The 20444-nt window shown below is 37.4% G+C and overlaps 1 protein-coding gene across 14 annotated transcripts in view; it reads right to left on the reverse strand.

Annotated features, from left to right (window-relative positions):
* BPTF (bromodomain PHD finger transcription factor) overlaps positions 1-20444 on the reverse strand; it is a 141174-nt gene that overhangs the window by 44977 nt on the left and 75753 nt on the right. For all 14 annotated transcript variants that reach the window (XM_057535434.1, XM_057535429.1, XM_057535430.1 and 11 more), the window contains 4 exons: positions 8982-9111; positions 8431-8569; positions 6135-6314; positions 2751-5061 (listed from right to left, as the gene is read on the reverse strand). In XM_057535434.1, the coding sequence (XP_057391417.1) occupies positions 2751-5061; positions 6135-6314; positions 8431-8569; positions 8982-9111 (2760 nt within the window). The remainder of the gene's footprint in view (positions 1-2750; positions 5062-6134; positions 6315-8430; positions 8570-8981; positions 9112-20444) is intronic.

Here is a 20444-nt window from a genome sequence, read left to right on the forward strand (position 1 = left end):
ATTGGAGCGTGTTCATTCATTTATTCATTCAAAAAATACTTGAGTGTCTTCTGTGTGTTAAACTAAGTGAAAGGAGCTGGAGACACAGAAATGAATTATAATGTCTTCCTGCATCCTCGGGAGCTGTAACAGAGGAAAGCACAAGGGAGTGGTACCTGATTGGGCCCAGGGATGGGGATGAGAGCTTTGCTGGAGTCTCAGAGGACAAGGGTGAGGGGGCAGCTGACCAAAGGGCAAGGGGGCACACATGTGCCGAGGAGGAAGGTGCACAAAAGCACACACTTCTTCCTGAAAACCACATCCGGTGTACTTTGGCTGGAGGGAAGGGGTGTGAAGGTGCAGCGAGAGAGGAAGCTGGCACGAGGGAAGCAGGCAGAAGCCAAAATGTGCTGCACCAAATGGAAGGGTTAAAGAGCATGAGGGGCCATCTATAAGGAGATCTCTGAAAGGTACCCAGTTTTGCGTGGGTTATAAAGGGGAGCCCTTCTCGTAGCCGGGGTGGACAGGTGACAAATGCTTTCCCCTTCCCAGCCCCGTGGTGGTGAACACATCCTCTTTAAATGCCTGCTCAGCTCACTCAGAACATTCACAGGATAGATCTGCATTTTTAGGAGGATCCTTCTGACAGCACCGTGGAGAAAACTACTGGTTCAAAGTGATCATGAAACACAGAATCAGGGCCTGGGGAAAAGGGAGTAAGGGAATGGACAGTGTGGAGGGAAAAAGAGGCCCTAATGAGTCAAGGAGACAAGTTTCACTTTTTCAATACTGCTCAGCCTTAATGTTAAATTTAATAAAGACCAAACATGCGCCTTTGGCCTTCTTAGCTCCTACTCTAAGCATCAGACATATTTTATTCAAGTGTGAGTAGAAAAATGCATTTCACATGCATGGTTTTTATAGCGATACATTTTTTAAAAATGCATTCTAAAGTCAAGAATCATTTACATTTTTACCCATGCCTCCGTTAGATAGAAGGGATTATGTTTCTCTCAACCTCAGCAAATTAAGACGTTAGCATATATCTGAAGGCAGTATCTGTTTAAAACGTACAGGAAGGTACTTCCTTCCATTAAAAAATGAGAAATTAACTAAACAGATAAAAACTGTGCCCCCAGTGCATATTAAAACATAACAATACAAGGTTTCTGAAACCCAGCCGTGCAGAAAAGGGCCCTGGGCAACACGTGAACAGAACTGGTTCAGAGAAAAGTGCTTCGCAGTCAAGCCTACCTTCCATTTACAGAATAGAAAAGAGCAGAAAGGTCGGCCTCCACAACTGCCAGGTCACTTTAATTAAAGTATTTGTACATAGTAACTTTTCCAGTGGGAAAGAAGTTACCTGCAGGACAGTCAAGGATACATTTTGGGACCGCTCTCAATGAAGAAAGCAGAAAAGTGCAGAGTAATCCTACAAATCCATGAACTGTAATGAAGAGTTCCTTGATTCCCTGCAGGATTCTGCAAATCCTTCATTGCAGGCCCTGCAGAGAAATTGTACTTTTCAGCTGTCTCTATTGAATGTGTAATGGAGTGATGATATTTTAATTCAAATCAAAAGATGAGTTATTAAAAACTTGGTCAAACCAACTATGACTGGTCATATTAATTAATTCCTTTATAGAGAGTACTCATTTACAGTCTTTTTTTGTTTTTAATACTAGCTAACTGTAATATAAAGAAAACAAGAAAAGTATGATTTCAACTTAAAGGAACCATACTAAAGACACACAGAAATGAAGCCTAAAGTGAAATGGAGTCTGCCCAGGAACTTGCTGACGTCATGAACTTCAGGATCCTAGCGAAATCTCACTGCAAACAAGACCGTGCCTAGTTTCTGAGCATGTCCCACAGAACTCTTATGTTTTCAATGTTCACGTCCCATCCTTTTCAATTTTAAGGGTGAAAAGATAAAAAGACAAGGACATGGAAAAGCACAAAGCAAGGACAAATACGTGAAATGTGATATAGAAGATAAAGTACTGGACTGGGGTTTAGGAAAACCAGGCACTATTCCTAACTCAGTCCCTCTGTGACCAGAGGCAAATTATTATGCATCTAAAAAAGATACGAATTTCTAAGATCCTTTCCCAACTTAAAACTACATGATCTTACAACTGCCAACTCTACGTACTTATAATTTATCCCCAAAGCTTAATGCCCAGAAAATTTTAAATTAAGACTAGTTCTGGGTTTAAAGAAACTCTCTAAGGAATCTCAGACTACCTTTTCTCACATAAATAACAGAGAACTCCAAAACAAATGTCTATCATGCAAACAAATTACATTAAGATTTCTACATTATGATGAACTTTGTGTGATTTACAGGCATGTTTCCTATGTCTTATGTTTTTATGAATTACCTAATAGAAATAAAATACAAACATTCCAGAAAGTTGGTGATTATCCAATTTTGTGATTATCTCACTCCCAAAGCAAACACATGGCAATAACTTGGAGGTTAGACCACGAAAACAACTATGTTTGACACATTTCTTTTGTCTTGTGAAAAGTGAAGCTGAATTTCATTTTAAAGGATTTTCAGTCTTTAAACATTTTTCCCTAAGTAAACTTTAGTACCTACCAGCTGGCCGAGTTAAAAACTCTCTGTATCTTATTTCCATTACTAACTTTGCCCATTAAATATATATTTCCCTGTCTTATTTCTGTTATCTCATAAATGAGATATTTTTATTAGTTAATTCTTTAAAAACTTTCTCCCTCCCCCAAATGCATTTTAAAGTACATACCTCCAGGTGATACCAAAGGTTGGTCTAGGAGAAGGATATGGCCATATATCCAAGGCAGGTTTTGCATTGTAATTAAAATAAGGGACTTCTCGGATTCCTCCTTTTCTGGCCAATTTTTTTAGGTCATCATTGGGCAAAACAAATATGCTCTTCTTGCTGCTCTTGGTGATAAACTTTCTGTACGATGGCAGAGCTGTACCTGAACGAGTCTTCTTGGGTCTTGAAAACTTCATGAGTTTCACTTTGTCTCTTGTGGAATATTCTTTGCTCACGGTCATAGATGTTACCAGAGTGCCTCCTGCGGTGGTCAGTGAGTCTGTCACTGTCGTGGTGACCACAGTTTTGCTCTGCTCCTTCACAGAGATTATGTCCACACTGCTGCCTGTGGAGGGCGTGGAAAGCTTTGTTACCGTTGTAGTGGTGGTTGTGACAGTGGACTTGGCACAATTTTCTGTGGAAGAGACCACAGTCTGCTTATCAACTTTTGCTACCTTAATTACGGTTTTTGATTCTGTGGCCACTGTGGACGTCATGGTGGTGACTTCTGTGATGACTGTTTTTCTTTTAGATTCTCCATTGACATTTTCATCTTTGTTGGTGGGCGGGCCATTTTCATCAATAAAATCATTACTGAAGTGAGACTCCTCTCCAGAAGTAACAGGAGACGAAGTAACTTTCTTAACTTCGCAGGTTTCAATTTCCATGTCTTCTACCTGATTGGCTGAACTGCTTTCTGGACAAGATGGCAGAGGCGTGGTAGCTTGGGTACCCTCAGACTCTTTGGTTGATGGCAGGGTCTCTAGGTGATCTTGGTAGTCGCCTTCAGTATCCGAAGACCTCAGTAAACATGATTTTGTTTCCAAGTTGTTTTTTTCATTAAAATCTTCCATGATGACATCACCATTCATGAATGGCTTTATAGCAGATTCTTTAACAGTCAAAGACTTAATATCATTTTCAGGAATTATCTTATTTATATTATTAACCTTTGGTTCAACGTCACAACTTCCTACTTTACTCTCAGAAATGTCTTTTAAGCATTCACCTTTCAAATATACTTTAGGTTTATTATCTTTTCCATTTATTTGAAAGGTACTTGCTTTCTGTCCTTTCTTTTCAGACTCTCGGTTTTCATTATTCCTTTTGTCAGTGACACTTTTCAGATTGATTTGATCGATACATTTATTAAGTGGTCTCTCCTCTAATTTCTGATCTTGACTTGGTTTTTTACCATTTGCTTCATTTACCTTAGCTTGCAGCCTGTCGTCACAGTTTCCAGGGGTCTTATCTGAAACAAACTCATGTTTCAATGGTTCTAAGCCTTCACTACCTTGTTCTTGAGTTATTAACTGTTCAGAAATACTTTCACTGCTATTCTGAACAATCATATCTTCTTCACTGCTGTCTTGAATAGACATAGTATCAGAACTATTTTCCAAAGTGCTATTATATTCAGAATCACATCCCAATTTTCCTTCAAAGTCTATTGCTTTTGACAGAGATGGGATATCTCTATCATCAGTACTTTTAGGTACTGATGGAAGTAAAGGGCTCTGGGAAGGAGACACAATGGTGTCATTATCTTCCTGTATGAGTGGTTTTTTGTTCTTATAGATCAAAGTACCAATTTCATCTGCACTGGCTAGTTTAGCGTCATCAATGAGAAAATCACTTCCTTTTGTTTTAATCTTACTGGGTTCCTGGCCTTTACTGGCAGGGTCAGAGAGACTCTCATCTACGTCATTTCGAACAGAATTTTGTTTCTGACAGTTTGTCTCTGCGCTCTGAATGGAGGCATCATCTAGCATTTGATCTTTTGAATAAAGTTTGTTTGTTGTATGATCAGAATCACTGATTCCAAGAATTGAGGAATCATTTTGTGAACATCCCCGAATCAAGTCTTCAGATTTATCGTTACTTGCATTAGAGCTCTGTTCTTGTGCAAGCAAGTCACTTTGACACCCTTCTTTTACTTTTGTTATTACTGGTGATTCAGACAGACTTTTCGAAGAACTTGTGGAGGTCTTTCCTATACCCTTAATTCCACCCTCCAACTTCATTTTCTCGTGGCGTTGCTTTTCTTCCAGTGTAAACTGTTTAATTCTCCTTTCAAGGAGTCCATCTAGTTTGGATGATTTGATTTTCTTTTTATAACTAGTCCTTAGATGAAAACCCTCACTGACATTGACCACATCTACTTGAGAACTTTCCTGACAATTTATATGTGACTCTATTTTCACATCACCATCTATTTCCATCGGTTCTTCCTTAAAGGATTTATCATTGTCAGAGTCTAAAACTTCTTTTACATCTGTGAAACAAAGACATTTATATAAATGTAATTTTTAGTCTGAAATGTGGAATTCATGATAATATTTTCACTTTAAAAAATACCAGTTTTTCTGATTTTTACTCAAAACCTTAACTATAAATAGCTATATATTTAAAAGTTCCTGATATGATTAAAATAGGTCAATGGACAGGGCTAAACTTTATAAAAGGTTAAAAAACACATACATTCCAAATATTTAAATATTCTGATTCCTAGTATCTAAAAATGATGGAATGCCACAAGGAAAAATAACTTAGTATGTGACAGCTATTGCATATACCAGTACCTTCGCATAAGATTTTGTACAGAGTATTTTATGGTTATAAAACATATTAAGGCTCATGCATTATCTAACTTATCTAGTTTTTAAAAAGACAACTTTTCACAAAAGTCAATGTAAGTTCCTCAAAAGGTTGAACATAGAGCTATCTCTTGATCCAGCAATTCCACCCCTACGTATTTACCCAAGAGAAATGAAAACATATGTCCACATAAGAACTTGTACATGAATGTTCATATTTCCATTATTCTTAATAGCCAAAAAGAAACAACTCAAATGTCCACCATGAATGGATAAACACAACATGACGTATCCATACAACAGAATATTATTTATAAATAAAAAGGAATGAAGTATTGATACATGCTACAACATGGATGAACTTTGAAAACATGCTAAGTGAAAGAAGCCAGACACAAAGGACCACATACTACCTGATTCCATTTATATGGAATGTCCAAAACAGGCAAATCCATAGAGACAGAAAGTAGACTGGGATTTAGGGAGGGCTGACTGCTAGTGGGTATGAGGTTTCTTTTCGGGGTGATGAAAATGTTCTAAAATTGAGTATGGTGATAGATGAACAACTCTGCGAATATAGTAAAATCCACTGAATTGTACACTGTAAGTGGGTGAGTTATATGGCATATGAATCATGTTTCAATAATGCTATTATCAAAAAGAGACATTGCAGTACCTTTCCTGCTGTGCGAACTAGATCCAGTGCTTTCTTATCACCCCCAGGCTGCCCTCCACACTTTTCTCTCCTTACCTTGGTCCTTCTTCTCAGTAACCTTTGAAATGTCCATTTCACTTTGGTCTGCTCCTTTTGTAGCATCTGAATCTTTTACCTCGCCTTTCTCAGAATCAGACTCTGTTTTTATTTTTTTTGGACTTCGTGGACTTTTTCTTCTATCTGATTCATCCATATTTTCATCCATATTATTTTTAGCTAAAAAAAACCCCAAGTATATAGTAATTACAAGTATGTCAAATATTAGCAATTTACTTTAATACACCTAGTTTAGTGGAAATTATCAAGTATATTCCAGCAATTTATACTTTATTTTTTATTCAAAAAACCCAAAATACAAAAGTTGAAGCTGTTACATTCTTTCTTATATGCTCAGGTGACCTAAAGCATAGAAGTAATGACTACAGTTTAGATGTACTTAAGAAGCCTTCACATATGAGACTATTTCAACCTGTTCACTGACTCCAGAAAGTCTGCATCAGTGGTTTCTAACATACTTTGTATTACAGAACCATATTAGAATTGGATAAACGCTATGATCCCCTACCCAGAGAAAAAGTACATACACTAACTTTTGTAATAAATTTCAATGGATTCTTGAATACAGTTGAAGTTTATCTGTAGATTCCAAGTTAAGAATACTTAAGTCTGTATCACAGAAAAGAGAAATAACCAAATGCAATGTGTAGCCTTGTTTGGACCTGATTTACTACTGGTTTCTTCCCTGCTACCAGCTGGGAGGAAAAAACTCAAAAGATGCTCCAAGACCAACTTGGTACCTGCTAGATAAAGGCCCAGCATCTGGACAATAGAAAACCCCATGCTAAGGAAAGTGGATACAAAATAAATTCGCAAAAGCCTAAATATTTTGCATATTGATAATCTGGATTTTATTACATAGGTCAAACACAATTAAAGAAAAGCTCTCTATAATTCTTTCTAAGTGCTACACAGGTAACTGGAACAATGAAATAGTAATAAAAATTATAACAATCTTTTAGAATTTATTATAATGGACATTTAGCTTGAATATAATCAGATAATGTAAATGAATATTGAATATTTCTATTTAGCAAATAGAAACAGTTATTGAACATCTGCTATATGCAAGACACTCCTAGTCCCTAAAAAATAAATTCCAGTGAGCTCTATAAAATACGTTTTTTTCTGTTAAAAGGTAATTCAATGACAACTTTCCCACATTAACAGTTTCAAAAATCTACTGGTTCAGGTTTCATGAGAACCATTCATAAGGAAGCCAAATCAGTTAGCTAGGTGTGTACATAGTACTTATTTGGCACTACAGCATGGGCTTCACAGGAAAGACCGTATCACACCATAAATTAGCAAATATGCTGCAGAGTGAACAGAACTGCTTTTGAAAATTGCTTAGATAACAAAGGAGAGACAACATGGTAGAGTGCAAAAAGGGCAACAGAAGCACTAACTGTGTGACCTTCAGTATGGCACTTAATATCTTCATGAAATAATTTGTTCACGTAACATGAGTTTCAAAATATTTACCTCCTAAAAGGGCAGTTCACCTCTAGAGTTCTGTGATTCTAAACACTAAAGTGGGGACTTCTCAGGTGGCGCAGTGGTTAAGAATCTGCCTGCCAATGCAGGGGACACGGGTTTGAGCCCTGGTCCGGGAAGATCCCACATGCAGCGGAGCAACTAAGCCTGTGCGCCACAACTACTGAGCTCACGTGCTGCAACCACTGAAGCCCGCGCGCCTAGAGCCCGTGCTCCGCAACAAGAGAAGCCACCACAATGAGAAGACCACGCACCGCTACGAAGAGTAGCCCCCACTTGCCACAACTAGAGAAAGCTCACGCACAGCAACGAAGACCAAACGCAGCCAAAAAATAAATAAATGAAGTCATTAGCCATGTAGCATAAACTGAGTTACTATCTCCTTTATGTGATAGTGTTATGGAAGCCTCTATCGCTTTCTTTCTGGTTTTGTTAAATGTTACAATGCTGAGGTCACCAGACTGTGTTTCCTCAAGAAGTCAGGTAGTACTGAATTTAAGATTTTAGAAAAACAATTAGGTAGCTGAGGCCTTCTTTCTTTTAACAAGTTCTATTCTATCATCTTTTTAAGCTAAAATCCTAGATATCAAAATCCCATGAATAAAGGTAATTTAAAAAACTTTAGAGTTTATAATTATTAAACTACATTAGTAATTTTGCACATTCTAGTAAGAATTTCAGAAAAACACTTTTATCCAAAATATAGTCAATATACTACAAATTTATAAGAATACAAATCAGAAACAATTATGCAGGAAAAACAGCTTAAATTACTTACTTTCTTCTAATGACTTTCTGTAATTCACATTAGTATTGCCTGGCAATTTAGGAACAAACCTATAAACATGAGTTTTACTAATCCAGCTCCAACCACCATATCCTGTTACTCTGTATTCCTCTCCTTTTTGTTTCCAAACCTGGTGTAAAGTGAAAACATGCTGATTAAACAAGAATGAGAATGTTTTATAAAGCACGTGTGGTTTTACACATTTTTACTAAATAAAATAAATGGTCAGACAAATTAATTTACCAGTTATTTTATTTTCACTGAGAATCAAAGATTTATGAAGAAACTTAATATTCCTTTCTAATATGAAAGATGTAAAACAATTTTACATTTATAACAATTTCTACAAATTGGTCTAATGACTCACCTATATTCTACTAACATAAACCTATGCTTATAAAATTGCCAGAAAGATTTACTTCATTCCAACTATGTTAATTAAAAGTGTGTCAAAAGTAAAAAAAAATTATTAAGTATTCAAAACTGCAGAATCAAAGTCTCAGAAATGGCTAACACAATTTAAAAGATCATACCAAAATTACCTGATGTTTAACTGGAAACGTATATTTTACCCATGTAGCTTGTTGCATTGTTTCTTCCTCTTCTTGTTTTTTCTCTTTTTTTTTGACTTTCTCCTTTTCTTCTCTTTCAATTGATGTCATTCTATGTAACCTAAGAATATATGGATAGAAAGACAGAATTACACTCAACTATGAAAAATAAACAAAAAAGATAAAAATATAGTACTGAAAATTAGGAAGACAAAAACAAAGAATGGTTAGCTATAATCCCACAGCCCAGAAAACCCAGACTCATAAAAATAAGTAGATGTACAATTCTCTAATAGGAAAAAAATCAAATAGTACAAAAAGGAAAAAAGCAGAACATGCTATCCTTCTCATATGCCTCTCCATAAGAAATATACTCACTTATGACTTATTTATGCATACACCAACATTGTAATATAATATCCTTTTTGTGTAATTATAAATACAATTACACAGTCTTTAATCAATGAAAAACTGCACTAGATCTTTCCATACCAGAAGATACATATCTTCTTTCCTTTCCCCCAAAAAGACCAACAAATCCCAAAACTCTTATTTTATCAACCAATATTCCTATTTCTACTAGTACTTGGGATTTTAAAGTCTTCAGAGGGTCCACTAACATAGGACTCAGGTTTCCTACAACCACAGAGAAAGGGACCCACAGGGCTCCTGCTTTTGGATGATGGGAAGGGTTGGGCAGGAAGGACCACATTGACTGGGCATTAATCATTAGGCACAGGGCACAGACCACACTCTTTTTTCAGGTAAGAAAATAGATATCACTGCACCTACCAGTAAGGAGATGGGCAGGTCTGTGGTGAGGTTCTACTTTAAGGTGATTAGATTAGATTATCATGAATGGGAATATTTCCCATAAAGAAGAACATTAACCAAAATCTACGAAGAAAGGAGCTCCGGTCTCTAAGAGCCCTAGTGCTAGAAGAATTGCTTTTATCATACCCTACCCAGATGTAGCCAATTTCAAATGCACAGCTATGTGAAAAGAATAAAGAGATCTTTTGTTAACTTGGCGGAGCGGAAGAAAGATGTGAGAGGGGATTTAATCCTTTTCACCTCCGTCCCTCCACCAAAAACTTCCTATCTATTTATCTATCTCCACTTTGAATAAAGTTTTGTGTCATTGTGATTACAGCGCCCTAGAATCCAGCGTCCCCCAGGCCAAGAGCTCATGCCTGTTAACTGCACACAACCAGTACAGCAAAGATTCTTCATCTCTCACTACTGATGGGAGAGGAAAGGGAGTGGATTCTCACTGGGGACTCATTTAGTCTCAGATACCATAATTTGCAACCAGGGAGTGGGGAAAGCTCTGCAGGCACAACACAGTGGATAACCTGCCAGCCTCAGCTCTCCAGAGTAAAGAAGGAGTGACTGAGCTACGACCAAGTAGTATTTCTCAACAGGGTTTTTGTGGGCTCAGCTTTAAACACCTACAAAAGGCCAGGTCTGGCACAGCAACTGAGCCATCTTCGCAGATGGTGGCCAGGAATGGAGCACTGTCTGGGGAGAACACCAGTACGGTGACACTCTGGGAACGCGCAGCTAAGCTGGGCACTCAGCTTGTGCTCTTGGGGTTCACATGGGGAACAGGTCCATCTTCATCCTCAAAGACAAAGACTTCACTTTGCTGACGCCAGGCCAGTGAGGTAGTATTGTAGCTAAACTGTGATGTCCGCTCTCCCAGAATAGACTCTACTGTTCTCACCACCTCCAACACAATCCTTATGGGAAAAGGCAGCAGGAAAGGTGAGCTCTGCAGGGGTTCAGTTCCATTTAGTTGGGCAGAAATCTTGGCTACTGCTGGCAGCCTGACGGCCCCAGGAAAGAAGCCCCATGACGCTGGTACTACGAGCCTCCAGACACCACTCCGTACTGGCGGGTGCACTGGGGGCAGGAGCTCCCTCCACGCGTCCTCGGTTCAGAGAGCCGGGCCGGGAGTGCGGACTGAGCCTCAACTCTGTTCCCCATCTCCACAGGGTTTTGTTGTGTTTCTCTTCCTATTACAAACCAAGCTACAGGGAACCATGTTTTACGTGTTTCTTAGCAAACTTGAGGAATATCCCTTTGTGTTTCCCACTGGTAGAACGGCTGAGTCCAAAGGGTATTATATTTAAAGTGCTGACAGATGGTGCCCAATTGCTCTTCGGATGGGTACGCTTCACACTGCCATCAACTATAAAGCAACCCTGCTTTCCCGCACCTTCACTCAAGTTAGTACCGAACTTCTAAATTACTAGCCCAATTGAGAGAGAAGAAATACTATCCCATTGTTTTTATTTACATTTCTTTAATTATGAGAGAAGTAACCACTTTTTTATGTCTACTGGCCTTTTATATTTATTTTTCTGCCAAATGCCTGTTCAAATCCTGTGTCTTATCTGTAATGGGCTTTTCATTTATAAAAGGTCTTTTTCATTTATAAAAGGAAAGTTTCCATTTGTGGTGTACATATTTTTCCTCAGTGTGTCATCTTTCTTTTGGATTTGATTATAATATTATTTTTCCACTCAGAATTTTAAATACATATATCCACTTTTTTCATCTATGGCATCTGGGTTTTATATCTGTTTGAAAAGAAAGTATCACAACAGAAACATAAATTAATCCACGCGCTCTTAAGTTTTTTGTTATAGTTTTTAACAATATGTTGGGTATTTTTCAATCCTCATTTGTCTGAATGTTTTTGCTGAGGCAGGAATCTGGGTGATATTTTCCCCAAGCACGCCCTCTTTTCCTTCTCTGACAGGCAAAGCTATCACAGTGGATTCCCACATGTGTTTAGGTCTATTTCTGGATTCTCTGTTTGATTCCACTCCTCTACTTCTTCTATAGTACAAATTATTTTGATTATCGTAGCTTCAAGATATATTCTAAATATCTATTCCCTTTTTTTGTAATACCTACTTCCCTTTTCTTACACATTTTCTAGAGGAAATATTAGTATCATTTTGGTCAAGCCTCCCTCTCCCTCCAGGAAGAAAACTCCTATTCATAATGTAAATGAATATTAAATTTGATAGATTAAGTTAATATAATTAATATACTGCATGGCATCTTTAGAAAAATGCAACATACATATGTAAGCATATGATGTATCTTTTCATTTACTCAAAGTATCCTTTATATCTTTTTTTTTTGGCCACTGCACGGCAAGTGGATCCTAGTTCTTCAACCAGGGATTGAACCCGCAGTGGAAGTGCAAAGTCCTAACTACCGGACTGCCAAGGAAGTCCCAAAGTAACCTTTATATCCTTAGTAAAGTTTTAACGATTTCTTTACATGCTCCTAAATATTTATTAAATATATTCCTGGCTTGAGGTGTTTTGTCGTTGCTGGACGTTTTCTTCATTGTAATTTTTAAAAATATGTAAACTGTAACCAAGTTAAGAAACAGAACCTTATCAATAACCACTACATCCAAAACTAGTGTGTCCCACCCCCAGGCAGCCATTATCCTGACTTTTGTGTTATCATTCCCTTGCTTTTCTTTATAGTTTTACCACCACCTATGTGTGTATCCCAAACAATATAAAGTTTGGCTTTTGAAAACTCAGCAAGAAGAAAACTAGCTGCATGAGCAAGAGCAATATTGTCACTATTAAAAGAAGGTTCCCAGGAAAAAATAAATGTGTCTCCAGGTCACTTTTCACAAGTCAAGAGCCTCCTGTGGTGCAATCAGAGGGCGCAGTCATAAGCAACGCCTAGAAGACAGTGCGCCCACCACACTCAGGGTACCTGGCAGGACCATGTGTAAACAGGTGCACTGCAGAGACAGACTCATGCATTGCTCTGCTCTTCCTGCTTTTGTGCCTTTTGAGGATTCTATGGCGTGACTGGTGAAATTCTCAGTTCTCCCCCACTGACTTGGGATTTGGCTTTCTTGGGTAGGGTACCACTCGTCCTCCTGCAATACTGCTTGCAGTTTTACTGGTGCTGTCTTCTCTGTTGTTCCCCTTGTCCCTGTGGGTTTATGCTTTGAAAAAATCCCTTTGCCATAGTTTTGGTGGAGTTCAGTGGGGAGCAAAATTAGATGTGCTCATTCAATTTGTTATTTTAACTCAGAACTCCCGCTGTATTTTCTTCATGGTTACTATCTGCATATATAAAAGCGACTGTTCAGTATGGGGGTCACCTTGATTAATTTTCATATTGTTTTATAGTTTTTCAGTCAAGTAAGTATACAATTAGATCAACTACATATAATTGTCCCTACATTTACCTATTTATGTTTTATTTCTCTCGGCAAATTGCATTAATACTTTAAAGAAAAGTTAAAAGATAACAGCAACAGTGGGGATCTCTGTTTTGTTCCACCTAAATGTTAATAGGAATACTTCAAGGGTTTCATCAAAAAACATGACGGTTTGGTTTGAAATACATCTTTACAAAAAAGGGGAGGGGGCATTCATCTATTTCTACTTACCCAACTTTTTTTTAAAACCAAGAATTAATAATGAACTTATATCTTCTTAATAAACAAATACCTTCTTGACATCTAATGAGAAAATCAAAGTTTTCTTTCTTTGACTTCTTAAAATAGCAAGGTATTAATAATCTCCTAAGAACAGACAAATCTTCCATACCTAGAGGAAGTCAAATTAGTCATGATTTATTATTCTTTTAATTTACTCTTGACTATATTCGCTAATGCTCTGTTTAAGATTTCTTGCATACACTTCTATTTGCTATTACTTTTTTTTTTTTAAAGAATTTTTTTTTAAACTTTGGGTTTATTTATTTATTTATTTATTTATTTATGGCTGTGTTGGGTCTTCGTTTCTGTGCGAGGGCTTCCTCTAGTTGCGGCAAGTGGGGGCCACTCTTCATCGCGGTGTGCGGGCCTCTCACTATCGCGGCCTCTCTTGTTGCGGAGCACAGGCTCCAGATGCGCAGGCTCAGTAGTTGTGGCTCACGGGCCCAGTTGCTCTGCGGCATCTTCCCAGACCAGGGCTCGAACCCGTGTCCCCTGCATTGGCAGGCAGATTCTCAACCACTGCGCCACCAGGGAAGCCCTGCTATTACTTATTAATCAATGGTAAATATTAATAAATGAGACAGGGCCATGATTTTCTATTTATCTATTTAACAAGTTTTAGAACACTTTTGTACTAACAGAAATAATAATGAACCGGATTTCCTTCTTTTTCTATTTTATGGAACAGTTGAAATAGAATTATGTTTCCTAAAATTTGAAGAACTTCCTCATGAAATCATCTGGTCCTGCCCATCTCCTTACTGATAGGTGCAGTGATATCCTTCAAACTGAACCAGAAATCCTTTTCTTGCCTAAGAGTGTGGCCTCTGCCCTACTGTCCAATGATTCAGATCAGTGGGACTCCTCCTCCCCAACCCTTCCCCCACCCAAAAAGAGGAGTCCAGTGGGGCACTTTCTCTATGGATGTAGGAAGCCTGAATGCTATGTTACTGGACTCTGTGAAGGTTTGAAATCCAAAGTATCAGTGAGAGAGATTCAGAAATATTGTTTGTTACGTCCCCTTTTTCATTCTTGATATTGGTTATTTGTTCTTTAGCCTTCCTTCCCCCCCACCCCCGCCCCCGTTCCTGATAATCTCATCAGAGGTTTGTAAATATAATAGTATCTAAGGTACACATCTGTTTTCTATTTCATCAAATATTGACATATTTCCCATCTTTGGTTTGACTCATTGAGGTGCATGCCTAGCTAATTAATTTGCAGTTTTTCTTGTTTAGTGTAAGCACTGAAGGCTACCCATTTCCCCTAGGTACTCTTTAGTTGTTTCCCACAAATTTCAATTTATGTCGTATTCTCATGAACATTCAATTCATAATGTTTTCTAGTTTCCATTACAATTTTTTGACCATTTGTTATTTATTTAGATGCATATTTCTTAAGTGTCAAGCATATAGGCCTTACACTTCTTTAAACTTTTACCACAAATGTCTACATCCCTAAACAATACAGCATTATATTAGCATACATTCTTTTAACCTTTACATAAATAGAATCACACTACATATATTTTCAGGCAAAGAACTGTTTCACTCTGTTGAACATTTCTGAGAGTCAATCTCATTGACTCATGTTGCTCTGGTTTTCTTTTTTACTGCTGTACAGTATGCTATTAGAGAACCACACCATAATTTAAACATGCCTGATTATGGGCATTTAGGGATTGTTACCAATTTTCACCATTACAAAATATTATAAGGAACACCTTTCTACATATCTCTTCATGTACAGATACAAGGTTTCGCTAAGGTTTTTAGTTAGGAACAGAATTGTATTCTCAATATTACTTTTACCAAATTGTTCTCTAAGATGGTTGTAGTATTTAGCTCTTTTATCGACAACGTATCAGAATTCTCTTCCTATTATATCACACATTTGCCAATACTCTTTAAATTTATGACAATCCAATGGAAGTGAAATAATAGCCCCTAGTTTTTGGGGTTTTGGGTTTTTTAAAAATATTTTGATTGTATTTAGGATCTGTTACTCCAAAGACACCATGAGTCTTTACACAGTAAGATCTAAGTCTGGCAAAGATGCCTGCATTGTGAGTGGTACTTAGGGACTGAAACTGTTTTCAAACCAGCAGAATCACCTCTACAAGTCCACATTCATCCTGGAATATATTCTCAGACTTTTTTTTTTTTTTTTTTTTGGCCATGCCCCGCAGCGTGTGGGATCTTCCCTGACCAGGGATCGAATCCATGCCCCCTGCAGTGGAAGCACAGAGTCTTAACCACTGGACTACCACGGAAGGCCCCAGCCCCTAGTTTTGTGGGGTTTTTTTTTGACATCTTTATTGGAGTAAAACTGCTTCACAATGGTGTGTTAGCCTCTGCTGTATAACAAAGTAAATCAGCTATACATATACATATATCCCCATATCTCCTCCCTCTTGCTTCTCCCTCCCACCCTCCCTATCCCACCCCTCCAGGTGGACACAAAGCACCGAGCTGATCTCCCTGCACCATGCGGCTGCTTCCCACTAGCTAGCTATTTTACATTTGGTAGTGTATATATGTCCATGCCACCCTCTCACTTTGCCCCAGCTTACCCTTCCCCCTCCCCATGTCCTCAAGTCCATTCTCTACATCTGCATCTTTATTCCTGTCCTGCCCCTAGGTTCTTCAGAACCTTTTTTTTTTTTAAGATTCCATATATATGTGTTAGCATATGGTATTTGTTTTTCTCTTTCTGACTTGTTTCACGCTGTATGACAGTCTCTAGGTTCATCCACCTCACTACAAATAACTCAATTTCGTTTCTTTTTATGGCTGAGTAATATTCCATTGTATATATGTGCCACATCTTCTTTATCCATTCATCTGTCAATGGATGCTTAGGTTGCTTCCATGTCCTGGCTATTGTAAATAGAGCTGTAATGAACACTGTGGTACATGACTCTTTTTGAATTATGGTTTTCTCAGGGTATATGCCCAGTAGTGGGATTGCTGCGTCGTATGGTAGTTCTATTTTTAGTTTTTTAAGGAACCTCCATACTGTTCTCCATAGTGGCTGTGTCAATTTACATTCCCACCAACAGTGCAAAAGGGTTCCCTTTTCTCCACACCCTCTCCAGCATTTATTGTTTCTAGATTTTTTGATGATGGCCATTCTGACCGGTGTGAGGTGATACCTCATTGTAGTTTTGATCTGCATTTCTCTAATGATTAGTGATGTTGAGCATTCTTTCATGTGTTTGTTGGCCATCTGTATATCTTCTTTGGAGAAATGTCTATTTAGGTCTTCTGCCCATTTTTGGATTGGGTTGTTTGTTTTTGTGATACTGAGCTGCATGAGCTGCTTGTATATTTTGGAGATTAATCCTTTGTCACTTGCTTCGTTTGCAACTATTTTCTCCCATTCTGAGGGTTGTCTTTTCATCTTGTTTATGGTTTCCTTTGCTGTGTAAAAGCTTTTAAGTTTCATTAGGTCCCATTTGCTTACTTTTGTTTTTATTTCCATTTCTCTAGGAGGTGGGTCAAGAAGGATCTTGCTGTGATTTATGTCATAGAGTGTTCTGCCTATGTTTTCCTTTAAGAGTTTTATAGTGTTCAGTCTTACATTTAGGTCTCTAATCCATTTTGAGTTTATTTTTGTGTATGGTGTTAGGGAGTGTTCTAATTTCATTCTTTTACATGTAGCTGTCCAGCTTTCCCAGCACCACTTACTGAAGAGGCTGCCTTTTCTCCATTGTATATTCTTGCCTCCTTTATCAAAGATAAGGTGACCATATGCACATGGGTTTATCTCTGGGCTTTCTATCCTGTTCCATTGATCTATATTTCTGTTTTTGTGCAAGTACCATATTGTCTTGATTACTGTAGCTTTGTAGTATGGTCTGAAGTCAGGGAGCCTGACTCCTCCAGTTCCGTTTTTCTTTCTCAAGATTGCTTTGGCTATTCGGGGTCTTTTGTGTCCATACAGATTGTGAAATTTTTTCTTCTAGTTCTGTGAAAAATGCCACTGGTAGTTTGATAGGGATTGCACTGAATCTGTAGATTGCTTTGGGTAGTTTAGTCATTTTCACACTGTTGATTCTTCCAATCCAAGAACATGGTATATCTCTCCCTCTGTATCATCTTTAATTTCTTTCATCAGTGTCTTATAGTTTTCTGCATACAGGTCTTTTATCTTCTTAGGTAGGTTTATTCCTAGGTGTTTTATTCTTCTTGTTGCAATGGTAAATGGGAGTGTTTCCTTAATTTCTCTTTCAGATTTTTCATCATTAGTGTATAGGAGTGCAACAGATTTCTGTGCATTAATTTTGTATCCTGCTACTTTACCCAATTCATTGATTAGCTCTAGTAGTTTTCTGGTAGTATCTTCAGGATTCTCTATGTATAGTATCATGTCATCTGCAAACAGTGACAGTTTTACTTCTTCTTTTCCGATTTGGATTACTTTTAATTCTTTTTCTTCTCTGATTGCTGTGGCTAAAACTTCCAAAACTATGTTGAATAACAGTGGTGAGAGTGGGCAACCTTGTCTTGTTCCTGATCGTAGCAGAAATGGTTTCAGTTTTTCACCATTGAGAACGATGCTGGCCCAACCCCTAGTTTTAATGTGCTTTTCCCCCAACTTACTAGGGAGGTTAAGCATCTTTTCACATTTCTTGGCTATTTGTGTCTCCTTTTCTCTAAATTATGTTTGTACCTCTGGCCTTTTTTTCTACTAAATAGTTTGATTTTTTTTCTTACTGAACTGTAGAAGTTCTTGAATATACTGTATATATTAACGCTTTTTTTGATTATAGTATAATAAAACAATAAAAACACCTTCAACCAGTTTAGGATTCAGTCTTTTAGGATGACACATTATTATAAAACTCAAACAACAGAAAATCATTGTTTACTGCTATATACATATGTGATAAAACTACACAGTAGAAGGAAGGGTGTAACAAAACACAGATGTAAAAATGATGGTTATCTCTCAGGACAGGCAAGGTAATATGAATGCAAAGTAAATGCAATAATAATAATGTTCTTATTTTAAAATTGGGTGGTGAATTCACAGGTGTTCATTTTATTATTACCCATTATAGCTTATATATTTCATACAATCTTATGTACATATCACATATTAAAGGTGAAGAAGGAAAGTCACTTTTAGTACTTGCACACACACAGGCATACACATGCACACTCATTCAAATCTGACAGACAGCACTCTTACAAACGAAATAAATAAAGCCTGCCTTAGCTATGTTAGGGGAGATACTGAATGAATCAAGAAGGAACTAAAACAATCAGAAGAGAAAAGGAAGGAAGTATGGCAGGAAGAAAAGCAGGAAGAAGGAACGAGTGAAAGGAAAGGCACAGAAGGGAGGAAAAAGGGAAGGAAATGGAGAAGGAGAGAGGGAGGGAGGAAGAAGAGAACTGTTTTTGCTTCAGAGTCATAAAGATAATCTCTTATATTCTCTTCTTAGAGTTTTAAAGTTTGCTTTTCACATTTAGAATTTACTCTACCTGGAACTGACTATTGTGTATAATATAAAGAATGAAGTTCAATTTACCACTGTACAGACAACTGATTTCCTCCTCATCTTCTATTGGACAGTTCATCCTTTCCAGTGCTACTTCCATCACATACTGTATTTCCATATATGGGTTGGTCTCTTTCTGGACTGTTTATTCTGTACCACTGGTCTATTTGTTTACAGCACAGTATTATAGCTATCAAGTAAGTTTTGTTACATGGGAGGGCAAGTCCTTCCACCTCGTCCTTCAAATTTACGTTTTCTATTGTTGCCCCTTTCCATAAAAACTTGTTAACCATCTTGTGAAATTCTACAGAAAGCCCAACTATAATTATTAATGTGTTTGAACTTAATTTGTATATTAAGGTGAGAAAAATTGACATTGTCAAGACACTGAGTCCTCCTATACGTGAACAGGAGATATATTTTCATTTATTTAGGTGTTCTTTAATGTTTTTCAACCAAGACTTTATAACTTTTTCAAAAAAGATCCTGCCTTCAAACCTTTACTATTGAATATCACAATAAACAAACATTTTATAATAAAATATTTGGTTGAATTTCTAGATACTGCCTTAGGATCAAGTCTTAGAAGTCTGTCACCTAAACATTTGTGACCATACTACTGCCAAAAGTGGAAGTCCTATTATTAATTTCTAATTTTCATGAATCACGGTCTCTAATTTTTTTTAAATTCAAAGTATGCTATATCACCTCATCATAATTTTAAAAAAAGTTCTTTTGTATATATTACCAGATGTGTCATACTAATACAATTCATGATACAATTTTATAACTCTAGTAACAGGTTTAAAAGACTAGTCATGGGAATTCCCTGGCTGTCCAATGGTTAGGACTCCACGATCTCACTGCCGAGGGCCCGGGTTCAATCCCTGGTCAGGGAAAGAAGATCCCACATGCCATGCAGTGCGCCAAAACAAATTTAAAAAAAATAAAATAGGATAAAAGACTAGTTATAATGACATACCAGGAGGGGAAAAAACCCTAACCAAAAAAAAATGAATTGCATTTTCATTAGAATGTTTAATATTTAGAAACGAATTTATAAAAGCTTTGACTTAGTCATTTTAAGTTATATTTGAGTACTGAAGTTTTCTTTAGCAACATTTAGCTTAGCTTTAGTTCTCAAAATATTGGTCTCTGCCACCAGAGACCACCAACACAAGTTTCAGGATGAGCACTGAAAAGGAGACTGTTGGCACAGAAAAGTTTGGGGAAAGTCTGGAAGTAAATGCAAGAAGGAAAAACAGAAATATAGGCCTCACAATTGCCTCTAACTTTCCCCTTGCTCTCCCTGCCCTGAGAAAAGGTGGCAGTGAGAAAAATACAGGCATGCCACCCATTTAGCTCTCCTCTCCTGGGCTGCACCGTTCATAGCACCTTAACTTAACCCTGTTGTGTTTTTTTTTAATCCTAGGAAGAATTAAGTCCATTCCAT

Source organism: Balaenoptera acutorostrata, chromosome 20 (assembly GCF_949987535.1).
Source record: "Balaenoptera acutorostrata chromosome 20, mBalAcu1.1, whole genome shotgun sequence".
Taxonomy (NCBI): Eukaryota; Metazoa; Chordata; class Mammalia; order Artiodactyla; family Balaenopteridae; genus Balaenoptera; species Balaenoptera acutorostrata.